The 19,472-nt window shown below is 41.0% G+C and overlaps 1 protein-coding gene across 1 annotated transcript; it reads left to right on the top strand.

Annotated features, from left to right (window-relative positions):
* Window positions 1-882: 882 nt before the first annotated feature.
* Window positions 883-19,133, top strand: IL2RA (interleukin 2 receptor subunit alpha). Its single transcript, XM_082780536.1, has 7 exons — window positions 883-946; window positions 11,779-11,964; window positions 12,188-12,292; window positions 12,599-12,835; window positions 13,527-13,568; window positions 14,544-14,591; window positions 15,526-19,133. Exons 1-7 carry the CDS (start codon window positions 886-888, stop codon window positions 15,567-15,569), a joined length of 723 nt encoding a protein of 240 aa, XP_082636662.1. The 5' UTR covers window positions 883-885; the 3' UTR covers window positions 15,570-19,133.
* The last annotated feature ends 339 nt before the right edge of the window (window positions 19,134-19,472 follow it).

The raw sequence follows: 19,472 nt of genomic DNA on the forward strand, positions 1-19,472 counted from the left end.
AATACCACAGACAGTTTAAATCCTTTTTTTCTATAGTTTATCTCAACCAGCTCTCAAGGTACTAATTGATGATAATTTCTGTGGAAATGGCTGTAGAGAAACTACACAGAGTTAAAGCACAAGATTTCCTTAATCTTTTCCACTTTTCTATTAACATTCAGAAGAACCAGTTCCATTGAATCTGAAACCCAATTTAGGAACACAAGAAGCCATTTCCAAATATGCCAGCCCCATCCTAACAGATTTTTTTTGGATCAAACCTCCCATCCTTCAGTTCATCTGTCCCCCAGAGAAACTGCAGATGGTCATACACCAAAACACAAATGGAGCGGGGCTTATCAGAAGCAGATAAAGTCTTCTAAAAAGCCAGAGCAATATCTCCTGGGACCTTTTTCTTCAGAGGCAGAGCACACAGATGGTGCCTGATGTCCATTGTCATACACCAGACATCTATCCTACAGCGATGGTCCTTCTCAGATGCCTGTCCCGACACAGATTTGAGGTTAAGTGTCTGCACAAACCCTTTAAAATCTTGCCCTCTTCTACTGACCTCAGCTGCAGTGGAACAGCTCTGGAGTCAGTAGCTCTGATGTGTCAAACCACTTCCTACACATAACAGCATGCTCTGCGACGCCGAGCATTAAGTTTGATTTCCTGGATAAAAGCAGAAGAGACGGCAGCCTTTATTGTCTCTTGCGGAGACAGCCAGTGGAACGACAATTTGTTGACCAGAGAGCAAAGTCCTTGCTGCGCACGCAGGGTGGCTCTGCCCATAGGTCTAACCATGCAGTAGACAGCTCATTGGGTCAGTCAACAGCAGCCCATCGCTTCTGAGAAACTCTTCATCATCCTCGGAGTTGCGGAGAAAAGATGTGAACAAGTCCCATGGAGCTCAAGTGCCTTTTGATGTGGCTCTTGTTTGGATCCGTCAAGGGAAACAGGGCAGGTAAATGACTATTTCTGCTTTTTGGGGAGGGAAAATATGATTTTCTTTTTTGTGGTGGCTACCAGAGGATGTTCGCAACATCCTGGCTCCTATCAGGTAAGGAAAGATGTTAAGAGCTTAAGGAATTTTTTAGTCTAAGGAAATGAGAGAAATGGGTTTTGTGCCCACAAACCAGCAACCGGAGACAATCCAGAGCAGTACAGAATATTTTTTGTCTGAGTAATGCATGTATCCTCCAACCCATCACTGGAACAGTGGGCAGATCAAAGCCACCTTGGGCGCCTTAGGTAACTCTTTGAATTTGTTTTTCCATTTTGCATATAACTTTAGGAAATATAAAAATAGACACTGAAATGTCAGTGTTTCTGCAGGTAAAACTGATAGCCGTGCTGTTAGTTAAAAGGTGCCATCTATTTTGCTACAGGTAGTAGAGATACCAAATAACCGCTCAGCCACACCTCCCAACCAGTAGTACCTGTAAATTATAAACGGAGGCAGCTAATTCATTCAGTGCAATTTTATACATTTATATATTGTAATACTGCTTGTATTTGGCTTATCTATTGTGACAGGTGTGCGCATTAGAAATGGGGTGATATTTTAGAGTGCTTGCATTTAAACTGTTTTGTTCAGAGGGATACAACTTAAACTCTCAGGATAAATGTGATATTTCCTTCTGTACCTGTTGGTGATGTCTCGGTTCAGAGGTATCAGCAGACACAGCTTAGGGCAGAATCATGGATACACTGATATTTTAACTACCAAAGGATCATTTCTACCAGGGCTGCATATTTTACTATGGTCAGCGCACCTCTAGGGATGGCTGGGATGCTTATAACCAACCAACTCGAGCCATGAACACAGGAAATACCTTAAAAAATATTTAACCCCCAGGTTATTTTTTTGTTTAAATGCTTTTCCTTGTAAGCTCCACACCTTTTCCATTGCAGGTTATTTTGATTGCCAAATGAAGTGACAGTGCCCACAGCCAATATTTAAGTGTTGTGTGCAAGAGCATCGCTGCGAGATGTTCTGCCAGAGATATGTAAATGGGATCGGTTCTGGGATGAGTCAGGTCCCCTATATCACGCTTTCTGTATTACTCTGCCCGGGACACATTGTGAGAGTTCTTGCTGGCAAGTCTCATTTATCAGAAATCTTTCTGTTTTTTGGAAAAAAAAATCGAGAGGTGCTAAGTAGTTGCATTTTATGCAATTTGATATGATTTAATTCTCTGATGAATGAATAAATGCATAGCATTGCGTTCTTCACGGTACCACTAAGCTCTTCTTTCCTCAGCTTCTTATTTTGAATGCCTCTCCTAATGTTTAAACATAGTGTTTTATATAAATATAAATTTCTCCCTGCAAATAACACAACAATGTAGAAAAACTGCCCTACATACCAATTTATGATTTTATTTTTTTTTATTGTAGAGATGCCTGAAGTATTTTGGCCACTAGACCTGTTGCTTTTATTCCTTATGGGGTTGAACGAGAAGATTTGGGAACAGATATGAGCAAAGTAAAGGGAAAGAGACTAGGTCAAGCTGGTCAAAAATCAGCTAGGACTCTCTAATCCCAGTACATACAGTGCTATTCATGTTATTTTGCCTTATTCTTTTCAGCTCTTCCCAGTATTGCAAGTTCGGTTTTGTAAATAGATCCTGCTGTAGTTGTTGTTTGCAAGAGGGTTTCTGTCAAAAAGAGCTATCAAGAATAAATATCACGAGGGTAAAAAGAAAATAAAAAGCCTTTGTTTTACACAGCAGTTTCACTGATGGGTCTCAAAGTACTTTGCAGAGAGTAAAGTCCTCTTACATAAATCTGGGGAAACTAGGGATTATTCATTTAGTAAATTAAACTACATCTTAGTGCTAAAGAGGAAAAGAGAAAATTAGATTTTCTCTTGAAGAGCATCACATTTATCTCATTTACCCTGACGGCAGCAATGCCTAGATGCTGTAGGCATGGATGAGGCTTGAAGTATGTTAGGTGAGGGTCAAATACAAAATAAAAGCTGGACTGCGCTCCTACGACCTTTCCATCTTGGTATTCATCTTACAGGAATACACTGCATAGATTTGCAAGTCAGACCTGGAAAGGATTAAAACTCACAAAAGAAAGAATTTCATTCAACTGAATTTCATTCACACAAGATGGGTACCAGATCTCAGTCATTTAAATGAGAGGAATTTCTTTCCCATTATACTTGCATATTAGTGCTCGCTCCCGTGGATTTGAAATGCAATGCAGAATAAATTAAAGTTGTCAAACACATACAAGTGTTTCTTGTAAGGTCAAATAGAGAGCAAATACCTATATAAAACTTCCAGCTGTGGTGGTCTGCAGCAGCAAAGTGCCCAACACAGAGCTTTACTGAAATAAAAGAGTTTTTAAATTGTTAAAATTGTGATTGTGCTAAGGAAAAGCCAATGTTGTGGACAGAGAGCCTGCAGTATCTGCTTCTGCCCTGAGATAGAGAAATCTCCTCCCTATATATGTCCCCATATGTCCTTCCCTTTTAATTTGATCTTAAGGGTCTTTTCCAACATGGATGATTCTCTGATTCTGTATGATTTTATGATTCCCTTCTACTGTGGTAAAAAATCCACTCTTTAGCCACTACCTTTGGAAAGCCACTGCCTTTGACTTTTTTCACTATTTCTTCATCGTATCATGATTTTGGGCCCTCTGCTTTCTTCCCTGATGTCCAACTGAATCCTTTCTCTTTCCTGTTACACTAACTGCATCTTCAAATCCAAGCTTTTGGATGTTTTCTACGTCATTTTTCATCTTCTGAACCAACCCTTCTCTTCATCTCCTCCAACAGTTCTCCAAAACCCACACTGCCAAAATCTTTTGATGACTTTCTTTGCTCACTTCCCTATTCCTCATCCCTGTAGCAGTAGAAGCACTGTCATCTTCTGCTTTTTCTTTATGTTCTCATTTTCTAAAGCACAATCCCCCAAACAAAGAATAGACATCCCTCTTCAGTTGGCGAAATATTTCATGCTTATAAGGTCAGAAAAATCACCAACAATGACAAATAATTTCCATCTCCCTCTTGAGAGCTCCAGCAAAATGCTCAATGACCAGTGCCATGCTAAGGTCATAAATGAGATGAGACCTTAAGCTACATTAGAAATCAAGATTCCCACCAGCCCTTTTGTTCAGCGTTACCCAAGACATATGCTTGTCCTCCAGTTCAATTATTTTCAGAGAGGATAATAGCCCTTCCAACCCAACAGAAGTAAAGACTGAGAAAGTTACAGCCAACGAATCTGAATGTCTGCTGCTGCTTAAAAAGCCAATTTTCTTTCTCAGTAATGTATTCTTTCATTTAGATGAAATACCTCAGAGCCAATGTTACTGAACTCACAGGCTTAAGGAAAAAAACAGCTAAACCTATTCAAAAACCAAATGTTACCAAAACAAGGCTTTCACAAATGATATTTTCAAAACCAGACACAGTGTTCTCCTGCCCTACTATGTGTAGTGGGTGCCTTTAAAGGGTTTGAGCTTTGTGGCTTTACCTTAGATCAAGAGTTATAAACACCCGGAAACAACAGAATAAGAAAAACAAAGGTTGCTCATTTTCTGATTCATACATTTTCTATTCAGTGCACTTTGTTTGGGCTAGTTTTCCTCCCTTTCCCTCCCTTGTGAAACACGCTCCCTCTTTTCTAACTTTCCCTCTTCCAATTCCACCTTTGCAGTCCAAGTCCCCTGCCCAGCCTCCCTGCCAGCTGTGAGATTTCATCCCACTTAGCTTCAGCCACCTGCACTATCAAAGTCTCCAGCAAGGAGGATGTGTGGACCCCCTTCATAGCCAGGGAAGGTAAAATAGTTTTTTTAGGGCACAGTTCATCTACTAGATTGGAGATAAGGGTGCAGTGAGTCACATCCTGTAAGTCTCTTTCTAGTGACTACAGGGGAATTGAAATGTCTGCTGTTTGCTGGGTGACACTCACTAGTCTATGTCTCTCAACAGGTGGGGTTAGGGTGCATGGGGTTAGCTGTTCAGGAAGAGGGAAAGCAGATGCTCAGAAGAGCATCTGGGTTAGCAGAAGGCAACACAAACTCTTTGGGTTGCTCTGTTGGGAACTCACAGCAACTGAGCTTTAAAATGAAATCAGTGCACTAGCAAACCCATACTAATTCCCAATCTAAGCATGTAAGACTGTTCACCCACCACTGCAGCCAACAAAAAGTGAGAAGCACCTGTAGGCTTTGCATTGCAAAATGTAAGCTAGATGTCTACTGTCCTCCAGAGACATCTGTCCAGCTCCAGTCCTTACAGAGGGAGCTAAGAAAGCAGGTTCCTGAAAGTAAATTATGATTGTGAATTACCTCTGAGGATGAGAAAGCTTAGTCCATTGAGAAATGTACTCTAGCCTTGCAGTTTATGGAAATATTCTGATTTAAAAAAAAAAAAAAAAAAAAAAAAAAAAAAAAAAAAGATTCCACTGCCTAGGTTAATGGCAAACAGCTGGTTAGCATCATCAAACCAAGAGATGAGAGAGGTAAATTTGTCCCAAACCTAATTTTCCATGCACCTACAAAGTGTTAAAAAAGACATCCTGCCAACTCATTCTCCATTCTCATGTCTTTTCAATAGAAACATGTTCTAGAACCAATACATTCAGCAGACACTGAACTGCTGCTCCTTAGATCAGGACATAGGAATATTGTAGCCCATCTCCTGCCCTGTAGGGCTGGTCTCTTCTCCATCACTGTCTTCATTAAATCTTGTGCCTGATATTTCATCTGCAATGCATTTCTGTCCCTTAAACTGCAGACTCATTACTACTAAGATGAATTCATAAAATAATCTCTGTGCAATCTACAGTATAGATAACAAAAATCTCACAGGCAAGTTTTTGTAAACATCAGGTCTGCAGCTCAGCCTTGCATCTCCAATGTATTGCCCCCTTACAAATCCACCTAGACCATAAATGACATTAATCAAATGGGAAAGAAGCAGGCAGAGTTATAGCTAGCTTGTTATCAGGCCCTTTGGGAAAAAGTCTTGAAGTTAGAAAAAGTTCATTACCGTTTCAGTCCAGTTGCTGGTATCAATTCCTTCTGTTCACCCATATCAGTTTCATCTTCAAGAGATATGCTCTATTTAGAGAGCACAGAGTTTCAGGCAGCATGAACCCCCAGGGCTGAATTAGCTTTTCAGGCACATCTGGGGAAATCTCTTCATTTTGACATGGTTTGATTTCTTGGCATCTCTGGGGAAAGGCTGTCTTCATCTCTGAACTGGCAGGTGTGTGAACTGCCTGGTTCTGCTTCTAGCTTCTAGCTAGATCTTCAAACAGCAAGTTTCCTACCGATCCCTTCATACCACCTTTGTATTTAAGGGAAAATTGCCCTGTTTTTATATCTTGCTGTTTTAACTTTATATCAAGATAATGTCAGTGCCAGTGACACAAAGCCACATGACAGACGAAATTCTGAGTTTAGGTCGCCATGGCATGACTCATTGCCTGTGTTTACCAAATAACTAAAAATACCTGCTACAAATTTCCCCATCCTCTTTTTCTGTACAGAAGGTGTTGTTCTGATGCCTTATCTAACACAGCCCTGCCAACTCGGAAAACAAAAACACAGATGAGCTTCAAAAATCCTAATACCACCAGCACGTCTGCTGTCAGCAAAGTTTTATATTGGGTCAGTAATAACTTCAGATGGGAAATCTCAGGGAAAAAAAAAATGGTGCTAGAGGAATTAATAGTGATTTAGCTAGTGGTTTTCTTTTCTCAGAGCCTACATAATGGCATTAGGTGCTGAGGGTATCCAAAAGATTAGTGCCTCACCTGTAGGGAAAGAAAGCAGCAATACATTCGTTGGGATGAAGCTGGGAAATACAGATCCTCAGTAAGCAATATACTGAGTTTCTGAATTGGTCCGAGCATTGAAAGAAAGACTTCTATCACTAGTGCCATCAGGTCTTAGAGGCTATTTTGCGTGTCATGAAAAGCTCTCCATTCCCACAGAGTGGTGTTTATCTTCCCTAATTTTGATTAACGACCCAGTCTCACCCTGATGTCGATGTTCCTTGCTTAATGACTGAGTTACAGTGATTTATTTTTTGACTATGCGTTGGTCACCAAAGGCAGTTAAGCTTTATTTAGCACACAACAATGAACTCAGAAAAAAAACAGGGCATGGTCTGTGTGCCAAAATGCAGGCATGTCTGGATATTCTGCCTGGGACTGGCCTCCAATAGCTTTTGTGTGATATCTGACTGCTGATGTGGAGGTCCCAGATGCCCTAAGACATTTGAAATGGCACTGGAGACCTATGTTTAAGCAGTAATAGCAGGAATCCCACCTATATTGTGGCTGAGATACCAAGTAGTTGGCTTGCAGGTCTTGGAAGACTCATCAAACTTAATTTTGGGGAGCACACCAAAAAGTACAATAGCTACTTTGTACACTTTATGTTTCACAAATATCAATTATCTGAATTTACAAGTCTCCACCCACTGTTAATAATATTGATAATATTTGAAATTAGATACAAAATTTACAGGAATGCTGTCAACATCAAAATCTCATTGATATGGGGAGAAATTAGGAATCCCAGCTGGAATAATAAAATAGTTAGGTAATAACCCTGAGTACTTACTTAGAGTCATATAGCAGTTTTGGTGCAGAGGAGATGAAAATGGTACTGGGGGAGTGATGAAGCTTGTAAATGAAGGAAAGAGTAGATGGGACGTCAGGATCAAAAGAGAGGGAAATAGGGGCATACAACACCTTGTCATGGGTGTGGGGAAGTGGAAGATGTGGTAAAGGGAAGTGAGGAGGCAAACAAAACCACCAAGAGGACTTCTGAAAGTGATGCGAGGGCATTGAGCCAAAGACCTCTGTCACTAGTGCTATGGGATGGTAGTGGCGTTTAAAGTGACTCTGGCAGGAGTGTAGCCTTGGAGCAGCTGTGGATGAATGCAGGAGTGGAAGGAAAGCTGGGCCATGGAAAATCAGGCCACCAGAGGCTATGAGGCCAGTGACTCCTAGGTGTGCTGGCCTTCTATAAAATCTCAATTTTCTTACAACAGCTCAAAGAAATTAAAATTAATTCCCATCTACATGCAAAACAGCAATAAAATTAAAATTCACCTCCCTTAAAAAATGTGAAAGTCAGAAATCTAGTCAAGGAGTAAATCTGCACTGCCATTCCAGCGTTCCCTGGCTTCTTCCCATCCGTTGGCTCTTCTATCACCCACACTGCAGTCTTTTAGGGACAAACCATCCAATTTCCTTGGGCACAAAGACTGAAGTTTTGGGGTGATGAATGCCAGAGACTGTTATGTGTAGGAAATATGATCCTCACCCAGTCTCCTTCTTCTTTGCACACTCTTCCCACACTACCCCAAGATGTCTAATGCCATGAAACACCCTTGTACACCTATATGCCACCACCTACAGCCCCTGCAGATCTGGGGGATACATAATCTTCCTTCGTGGGAGTTTGAACATTAGCTATTGAAATTAGCTTGAGCCTACGAAGCAGTTAAATGTCAAAGTACTGGGAGCTCTTTCTGGTTTTGGTGGCCAAACTATAGTTTCCATTCTTAGGCAGACTTCATGGAGTGTGTAGTCATTATCATGAATTTTCATTGCATCTACTGCCATGATGTCTGAGATCCTGGCTGATAGCTAGGGCTTATTTGGGGTAGACATGATGCCAATAGCTATCAAACACAGAAAGTTTAGGATCCAAAAATGAGGCAAGAAAGTACAGCAGTAATACTGATCATCATGGTGGGCACTGACCATTCTTGAAAGAGGTGTAGAAGACCACTGAAAGAAAAGCACCTTCGAAGATTTATGGGATACTTAAAGACAGTGAAGAGGAATAATGGCAGTAGATGTCTTGACATGCCCATATTCATGCAAGGTTCCTCCCAGTATGAGGACTGGTACTTCAATAAGCCCCAGAGCTGATGACTTCAGCATCAAACACATGGGTCAAACATGAGAAGAGAAGCCAATGGTTTGAAAGGGTGTGATTGTTGATAAGGAGAAAGCTCTTGAAAATGGAACCAAACATATGATGTGACAGTGAAGCAGTGGAAGCCAACAGAGGGAAGCCAGAAGTCCAGAACGGTCAAGATAAGGCCTAGGAAATTCCTCTTTCCAAATGCTTTCTGGATCAGAGAGGCAGGAATGTGCTTGCAAAAGCCAAAGAAGATGCTGCAGTGGTTTACAAGTGAGAAGGCGAGAATTTGAGTGATAGGGATGAAACAAAAAGGCTAGATCCTAGGACTTTTGCATGAGATCCAGCTGCAACTTGTATGCGTTGATCCACAAGCACCAGCCAGAGTGGAAGTCGGGCTTTGCTTGCTGCCTGCCACCTGCGCACCATTTCTGCACAACCCTTATCCGATGCCTGCAAGTTCAGAAGAACCCCAACTTCATTTGATCATTGACTAAAACAATAGTCGTCCTTCATGATGAGTAGGCTAGATGCTGTGGGTTTTCTTAAGAAGAGACTAAAGAGTTGTAGGTCTGTGTGCCTTGTGCTGAGATTCAGATCTGCAATCTGCTTCAAAGAGGCTTTTGAAGTCTTGAGGGAAGCATGCATTTAGCTTACAGGGAAAGTGAGAGTACATGCTCTCAACTTGCTGCTCATCTGATAACTCTTTAATTTTAATCACCCTGACAGTCTGTGGTAAACCATGTGGTTAACTATTTCGGGTGCAGTAGCTTCACTCGAAGCCACAGTCTGATGTCGTTTATGAAGCGAATCCTTTGATAACACAAAGATGCAAGGGCATTAAAATAGTCCTTACGCAGCTTGGCTGTTAAACCACTCACAACACTTTTGATTGTGGCCTTCTTCGAACTTTGTGACTTTTACCAAGTGGCAGGATAATGAAAAGCAAAAAAGGGCACAAAATATCAAAGGGAGAAAATGATGGGTGGCTCTGAAAGAAAAGGGCATTGCAGGACTGGGCCTGGGAAACACTGATTGTTTTGCTGTCAGCATGGCTTTGTTTCAAGAAGGCACTTTGGGAGTCAAGGGCAGATGCCAAATGAACAACGAGCAGGAATTCAAGGCCCTTTCGCAGTCATTCTTGCCGGTTGCCAAGGCTGCATTAATTATGGCTGCAGAAAATGTGAAGACACAGTGACTAAGACATTTTACTCATAATAGCTGTTACTATTATGCATAAGCATAAAGGGCCACAGGTCATGCACCCAAAGATACTGAGCGCCCACCCCAGTGCAGCCAGTGTGTTTTATTTTCAAATTTCTCAGCCTTTAAGCCTTAAATAATCATTAAGCCGTGTCTTTATCATCTTCTGGGTCTGCAGATCAACTTCTGTGGGCTTTTCAAGTGCACTGAAATGATCTAAATTCATTTCCAACTGATTGAGAAGTATATTTAGATGCAATTTGCTGATGACACAGCACTTAACATCCTTGTTTGGGGACAAGTTATATTTAGGTTTGCAAACTTATTTCACAGTAAGCTTCTCTTTGGTGTGCTCAGACAGAACTGAGAGTGTAATCTCCTTCCCAATGTTTGCTTGTAGATGATCCCAACTTTTAATGACTTAGTTTTGCTTATTAAGCTTCACTCCATAGATTCAGGGCTACGCGCTCTGATGCAGGCAGCAGCTCTACGATATGACTGTCTGCAGCTTCATTAAGAAATTGTGGGTAGTGTTGCATGCTGCCCAGCTGCTGAGTGCAGAAAGACAGGGCTCAACTGCCTGCTTTGGGCAGCTGGGGCTGGAGCAGGTGTGAGCTGCCTGGTGGCTCCCAACAGCTGCTGCAGCACATCCTGGCTCCAGCATCCTTCCTCCTCTAGAAAAAAAAAAAAAAAAAAAAAACAAAAAAAAAAACACAAGGGCACTGGGTCAGTGCCTCCTTCCTAAAAATTGTAGATAAGTGTGGGTTTTGTGTTACTTAATGGAGATTCCCAAGGTCGGGATTTTCTGTGCCCTATACAAATCCATATATATAGAATCAATGACAGCAGCCAACTCCATTGCGAATAAGGCTTTGAAGGGAGGTGTTACTTTAAAATGATGATGATGATGATGAAAAATACACAAAGCCATGAACTTAAAATAACTAATAGTTTCAACAGACAATCAGAGTATCTCCTTGACATGGAGACAATCAAAACCAAAGCTCTGCTGCCCTCACATTCCCTTCATGACACCCAGTTTCATCCCTCAGCCCTCCCACAAGGGAGCAGTCCTTCTTTAGGAGGAAGAGGAGAGAGAGGAAGCTGAATTTGCATTGCATGTTGACTCAGCTGACCCTAGGTTCCCTTCCAGAACAACCAGGCACAGTTGCAGACAGACCTGGCTGTTCATGCTGCATGCACGTGGGTGACTTTCAAACCTCCCACAAGGTATGTTTTTTCTCCAGAAGTGCTGTCCTGTCTCACCTTGAGCCTGCCAGCAGCCCAAGAGGTAGCTCTGCACTTGGAGAGCTATTTCTAAGGAAACCTGCATTCAGGAGGCGTTATCTATCCAAATTCAACGTCACAGCCCCATAGGTTTCCAGGTATAAATGCATTAATGCAGAACTCACCGGGAGTGACAGCTTGAATTGCATTTCACACAGATGATTTTCTTGCCAGCCTGGATTTCCATTAGGCAGCTTAGGTGAACCTCTTGAAAATGCTTTCTTCTACCTCTGCAACTTCAGCCCTCTTACTGGGAGCAGAATTAGGCTCCAGGCACCTAATTGAGCTCTGTCAATGATCTGGTATTGATAACACAGAAAGATACTGGAAATCCGTGGTGAGTAAGGTAGATGCATAGCCTGCTCTGATTCATGGGTTTTCTGTTTGCAGGCAAATGCCCACCTGTTCCAATGACTGAATTTGCTGATGTTGCTGCTGAAACATATCCAGTGGATACCAAGCTGTATTATGTATGTGATGAGGGCTACAGGAGGAGAAGCGGGCAGTACTTGGGAATTCGGTGTCGGAATATATCAGGGACTGTTTCTTGGGTCTACAAGGAATTTGAATGCATTGGTGAGTGATTACTTGACCTTTCTTTGCACTTGCAGTGGTGTTTTTCCAATGAGTTTGTCAGGGTAAGATGCATCAGGGCATTGCTCTAAGAAATGACCTTTTGTGCTTATCTGTGGAAATTAAAACTTACAACAGGTCTATCCTGCCTGTAAAAGTTTGGGTATTCAGGCTTAGCTCTGCTATTTATCCTGTTGTAATTCAACAAATGTATCTTCTCTCACAGATGAGAAAATTTTGTTTTCAAATGCTCCCACGGTGGAGTTAAATTTTACACAGGAGACGAGAAAAACACAGAGCCCTGCACCTCCAAAGCAAGAAAACCTTTCAGGTAAGGTAAAGCCTGCTCCTTATTGTACAACTTCTCCCACTGATTTCCATGGAAGCAGTATAAGAATGAAGATGAGCAATTTTTGATTATATTTTATAGTCAGAGAGAAATAAGAAATTGCTATAATACCATCTTGGCTGAACAGGTGTAAGCAAATTACTTCTTTACACTCTCATAGAGAGCTAGGAAGGATTGGTGCACCCTACTCGACTGCATTTTGTACAAACACAGATCACTTTGATCCAGAAATAAAAGCAGTAGGTCAGATGTATCTGTCTAACCGCGTGCTGCCTTGTAATTTCCCAGGATTTTGTGGTACACCCAAGACTGTTCCACATGCCTCTTTAAAAAAGGACAACGATTATTCTGTGGGGCAAGTATTATATTTCAAATGCCAGGCGGGTTATGATAAACGACCTCCTATCTCTGGCACACGCACATGCAAGAAGGTGAACGGAAAAAACATCTGGACGCCCCTCAACATACGATGTACCAACGACAGCAGCATTAGGGATGAGTGGCTGTCACCCATGACTGAGCCAGGTAAGGTTTTTGCTTTGGCATCACATCAGTGTGATATTGACCTGTTCACAGAGGGTCCACACCCCACCAACTCAGCACTTCGGTCCTAAGGAACAACCTGCTTGGGGCTCAGGGTGGAGAGATCAGTGACTGCAAAACTCCCATACTGTTGGAGATGACATCTATTGGGAGGATACAGCTGCCTCCTGCTTGGTCTTTGTGATTTCTCATGCTAACTGCAATATTGCAAAAGGAAGCATGAATCTGGGAGCAGATAATCATATATTGGGAAGAAAATAGGAGAATAAGCCTTTCTTTTTTCTCCTTGCTCCTAGAAGATGAGGTCATCTATCCTCTCTTCACAGTAAGGTACTCCAAAAGGTACGTCTAAGCATCTCTCAGAATTGCTCAAGGTTTTAGATGAATTGCACCCTAGAAAGATTTCCTTCCCCACAGTGACTGTAACAGAACCCAGATGACTATTTCAGAGGTTACATGTGCATAATGGTAGCTGAGACAAACACCAGCCTTTGTGACTTGCAGCAGGCAAGATGTTTGGGCAACAGGGATGTTTGGGCAAGCCCCTTTGCACCTCTTGGGAGCAACTTGGCCATCGTTGCCTCGTTGCTGCTCTGACTGTAGGAATGAATCACCTATCTCACTGGACTTGCTGATTCGGTATTAACCCAGGATTTTCTCCCCTTCTTTATAGATTTGTCTGATTTCGAACAGCATCCAGTTCAGTGTGTTTCAGGTATGGTAGTCACAGCTCTTGTTTGACCTTTCCTCCTCCATCAGGACAGTCATTTTTTTTTTTTTTTTTCCATTCGTAATTTCATGTAGTGCTATCAGGATGAAGGAATGTCTTGCTACAATGGAAATAACCCATCAGCGTGCCAGTCCCAGAAAAGGACACAACCTATTGAAAAGTCAGAGATTATAAATATTTGAAGCTTTTAAATTAGTTTTATGAAAAACAAATGACTCTTGATGATGAATTAGGCCGTTTTGGCCTTTAATCCTTTAATTCAACTGAATAGTAATTCCAGTTTCTTGCAAATGCACATTCAAGCCTGAACAAAGTCATTCTTTCTAATTAGTGCACCAAAACTGTATTCCCCCGAAGTGTTGTTTTCCCCTTTGTTAAAATATAATGCCTTTAATGAAGCTAGATAAGGAATATTCTCCCCTTTCTCAGTTCTCCCCACAGCATTCAGCACAGAAACATTTATCAAGATACCACTCTTACAGAACCTCTTGTCAAAAACCTGATGGTACCTCACACTGGCTAAAGTTTATAGCTTTCTTTTCAGGATAAGGGAGAAATTCAGTGGATTTCTTGCACTGGTGAAGTTTTAGGTTCCATTTGTTGGGAAAATGAGATCCTGTTTGAAGCATGTTTCCAATTGCTTGCTTGGCACCTTGAAAGTCTTCCTTTCCAGTCTCATATGAAATAAAGACCCTAGCTGAATCCCATTCCCTGTGAGATACAGCCACTTCATGCCCACCTTTGGCAGATATCAGCTTGGCAGATATGTTAATATCCGGGCTGGAAACATGTATAAATGGTCAGAATACAAACTTGACAATTATTAAGTTTGCTGTGCAGAGGCAAAGCTGTCAGACCTAGCCTGACTCTTCCCTCATCATTGCTTTGGTGCTGGAATGGGCTGGCTCTTTGCCAGGAGAGCAAATCAATGCAACATCAAGAATTTCTCTCTCTTTGTAGGTTCAGCTCATCCATCCTTTTCCTCTTCTATGATACTACCAGTGACAGGTATGCCATTTTATTAATTGGGCTCAGACCTCACCCTGTCCCCCAGAGCAGTTACTTTGCCTTTCAATTTGCTGTTCTATCAAAGAGGTCCATCTCTGGTATAAGAGCTAATAAATGTACTGCAAGACACATCTATGTCCATGGATCAGGTGAGATGTCAGGAGAAAGAAAGTGTAGAAACTGTTTAAGCACTCCAGCTTTCTACGTAGCAGTTTTTAAAATCGTATAAGAGAAGAAAAAAAAAATAGGTTGACCAAAAATCTAGTTTTAAAATGAAGTAATTTTCAAATTCTTCCTCTGAAATGTAATGTGAATTCAGTGAGTAACTTCCACTGGAGAAAAGGAGGAAAATGTAAATATTTAAATGATGTGTTTCTTACACATTTTCGAAGGAGTAAAAGAGGATGGGAAAATAAAATATTTGCTTACAGCTAAACTGATGCATTTAGATCAGTCTGAAATGATTTTCTTCTCCCCCTTCCCCATCTCCCATTCAATCATTAGCTGCTAAAATAGAAATCAGCTCTTACTGTGCACATGCTCAAGACTTCGTACAAGGGCTCTTGATTCCAGCTGGAGTCTGCTGACAGCCGTAGAGTACATTATAATAAGGAGGAATAATGGAGTGTGATAAAGGAAGGGAAAGAGAAGTACTGCAAACTATGCCAGAGACTGCAGCATCAGCAGCCCCTGGTTATTTGGCTGTGGTTGCTCTCTGGTTGTCCAGGTCCCCTCTGGCTGGGTCCTTTTTGCCCCAGGGAGCAAAGCAATGGGGCACTGTGAGGGAACTGCTGCCTCTGGACATAAGAACAGGATAAGATCCTCTCCCAGTCTTATCCTCTGTTTTTCCTAGTTGGGGTAACTGCAATAATCCCCGTGGAGCATTACAGATAACTCCAGGTGCTGATTTTGTGCTGATTTTGTGGTTTTACAGCTATCTTTTTTGTTCTGCTTACCCATTCCGCTGTCTTTGTGTGACTCGCCAAGCAGAGATGGTAAGTGGGAAGGAACCAGGAAAATATGAAATCTAAAAAAAAATAAATCCCTCACACTGGAAGAGCTATCAGCCAGATCAGCCATCTCATTATTGCACTGCTTGGATTTCTGAATACCTTCTGTGGTATTAAATAAATGACCCTGGATTTTGGGTTGTCTGGTTCAGCTGTTAAATGCTCCTACAAGAAAAGGAGGAATCAGAGCTTTTGAAATCAAAAAGCATGCATAAAACCGCTTTGTCCCAGCCATTGTGGAACTGAGAATGACAGTTCAAATAACGGGTGGAAAATGAATCCCGTGAGGAAATTAAGGTTAATTATGCAAATATGTTGGTTTCAGATAGATTACGCAATCAGCCTTTTTCTCTCTGGCTGATCTGTGGGAAGTCTGGTGGAGCATCTGCCACCACCACCACGTAATTCTTCTTCCTTCATCCCCCTGATTTCTCAGTCATATCATGACAACTTTGTACTTCAGTCTTATTTCAGTCTGGCCTCCTCGCTCTTTCTTTTACTACATTGAGATGCATAAAGACTGCTCCTGCTCACAGGCTTCCCAGCCTCGTTAATCCAAAATGTCCCGATTTCACACTTGGGAGTTCTCTTTTTCTCCTCTTTCTTTGCTAATCCTCATCCCTATTTCTCCTCATGTTCATCACTAATGACTAATGGGCTCTGATTCTCTGCCGAATGGGGATCTTTCTCTACAAGGCAGAGGGAGGAACTCTGTGTAACCACCAGCAGTGCTTTTTGCCTGTTCATGATGGGATAAAGCCATAGAGAGTGTAGACAATGGTTTGAAACTTGTGTTAGTGAAGATGGTTAACCATGTTGCAGATTGCCTGGGCCGTTGTGGGGTTTCTGAGAATATGATAGGAGAATAATTACCAAGAAAGTTCTATATTTCACTGGCCCTGTGGTGGAACAAGTGCTGAAATAGCTGATCCTAAAAGAAAGGGTAACTGAGATCCTAAGTGGTGTCTTCTGCAGAAAGTGCTGGATGATTTTTCCCCATAAATATAGACGAAGCCATAGAAAGCCTGCCTTTTCCCAGCTGTGGTGATAACTCCCCAGGGAATTGCAGCATTTAGATCTAAGCTTGTGAAATCAATGCCTTGCTACAGAAGAACCAGATTGCATCTTACTGGACTCCTTCATGGTTCAGTATGCACACGTATTTATCGTTGCTCCCCTCTTCCAATTATTGCAAACTATCTCCACAACAGTTACTACATTATTACACGCCTGCTGTATTTAGTGATTATTCTATTCTATTCTATTCTATTCTATTCTATTCTATTCTATTCTATTCTATTCTATTCTATTCTATTCTATTCTATTCTATTCTATTCTATTCCATCCTATCCTATCCTATTCCATCCTATCCTATCCTATCCTATCCTATCCTATCCTATCCTATCCTATCCTATCCTATCCTATCCCTATCCCTATCCCCATCCCTATCCCTATCCCTATCCCTATCCCACTTTACCCTAGATCAGGGAAGGATGCTGCAGACTGTGGCAGCAGATTAATATGTCTACACCTTTTGTAGCTGCAGAGCTCCAAAGAGCCTAGCATAAAGGCATCTGAGGACAGACTCAAGCACAACTTCAGCATATGCAATACTTGACATGTACTTACGTTATTGGGAATTTATGAGGTTTGAATCGTCTTCTGCCTCTTTTTAGCTATGTTTTGCCTGGGAGGATGGCATTCATCTGACAAAATGTAGGCAGCTATGCCTGAAACAGACAATGAGAAGGAACAAGTCCTTTAGGGGCTCACCATGTTGCCTATATATATATGCATATATTTATTTATGCCAAATATATTAACATATATACACTGCTTTATATATATACTTGTACTGCAATATATATACATATACATGTACATGTATATATATAGCTTTGTCTACATATGTACGTAGCTTTACACATATATACATATGTATATGTATATAGGCCAAATGACTCACTGGCTTAAGGCATGGGTTTCGTTTCATTGACTCTAAATGATGCCCAAATTGACCAGATTACCTATAGATGCTTATGAATGTTTGTGTAATTTTCTGTTTTGTGATAAAATGTATCATTGTTTTACTAGTTCGTATTCCTGTTGAGTTACTCTCACATCATAGCCTTGATATTTATACTATCCATGCCTGAGTTACTCTTACTCCATAGCTTTGATATTTATACTTTCTGTTTTGTTGTTGTTGTTGTTTTATTTTATTTTATTCCTGCTGGAATAAGACTAATTCATAATATGTGTCTTTATACAGAGAGATATGTAATGGTCTACTTTATGCTGTTATTTTGTATGGGAGCAAACAACAACCTGTATGTATGCAATAGATGGTAGGTTTCCAAACCTGTCAGCTGCTCTGAAGTCTGCGAGCAGTGGTACTAGTGCCTGTGCTTCATTAGGTTAATACACTCTAGTTACTATTAACATAACTCCGTTAAGCACTGCAGTTCAGCTGACCTGGCTTGTCCCACTCTTGGCATTTGACTGGGGAAGGCTAATATTTCATCTGCTTCTAGCATGCACATGGTTATCCAGTGAAGCAGATAACGAGTCTTGTCTCCCACTGCCCCAGTGTTTTATTCTACTTTCCCTAGCCAGGTTGGCTCATGGCCTCTCTCTCCATGTTTTGTCTTTGTTTCCTGTAAATTAAGAGAGACACGTTGCTGGTATGGGACCTGTAAGCAATAGCAGGAAAACTATGACAGGATTTTATTTTGCTAGCTATTAACATTTGTGTAGAGTCTGAACTCAGGTGATCTCCAGCATGGGAGCTGTATGTGTACTTTATCACAAAACTGTAACTCTCATCTGAGCTGTACTGGGCTGTACCTCCTGGTAGAGCTTGCTGACCCTCTGGGGAAACGGTTGTATTTGAGGCTTGATCCTTCAACACAACACACAGAATATGTGGAAATCAATAGGATCTAGCTTGGTAGCAAAACTCTGCCACTGGAAGAAGCCGTGGCCAAAGGGGCACCATAATTGTCGTGTTTGCTCCATGGCCACTCTTGTTTGTTTTAAAAAATTTACATTTTTGGTTTTGATATTTTTATTCTGTAAACTTTGATTTTCTCAGTGTGGAATGATTAATAAACTGTAAGAATAAATTGTTCTGGATGTCTGAAAGGCAGCTTGTCCTTCTTGTTATTGATCTAGACTTTGAAGATTCTGATATTTGTTTTCCATTACTCCTATACCATATAAGCCCAAGTGCCAGGAAACTTTTTTTTTTTTTTTTCTTTCTTTTTTTCCTGAAGTCTGCAGCAGAAAAGCTATCTTGTACATTGAAATGTTTCAGTGTATATGTCTTCATATGGATGTCTCCATGTGAGCTCATCCCATCACAGTGGAGATAAGAGGAGTCTAGAGAGTTTTGGCTATTAAATGCAGATATTCAACCAGGCAGAATAGTTTTCCAGCCCCTATGGACAGCATCAGCTAGATCTACACTGCAAGCTTAGACAATAGCTCACACAGAAACACCTAATATTTGATCTGGTTGCCTAAACATAGAAATCTGTCAGTAGCCAAGACACCCAGGGGTGTCAGAGACTGAGCCGAACCCCAGCCTCAAAGTCATCAAGACTTTCAGAACCTGTTAGTCACCTGTGTAAATGTATCAGTGAAAAAAACTGATTAAAATCATTGCCTACCACCCTAAGGCAGAATAATTTCTTAAGTTCAAATTTAAGTGTGATTTTTTTTTTTTTGTTGCAGTGACAAAAAAATTATTATTATAATAAATATTATGTTATGTGATAAACTACAATAATAAACTTATAAAAATTATATAAACTTATATATATTATATAAAACTATAATTATCAAAAATTACAATAATAAACTAATATTA

This window comes from Aythya marila (genome assembly GCF_965140915.1).
Source record: "Aythya marila genome assembly, chromosome: 1".
In the NCBI taxonomy this organism is placed as follows: domain Eukaryota; kingdom Metazoa; phylum Chordata; class Aves; order Anseriformes; family Anatidae; genus Aythya; species Aythya marila.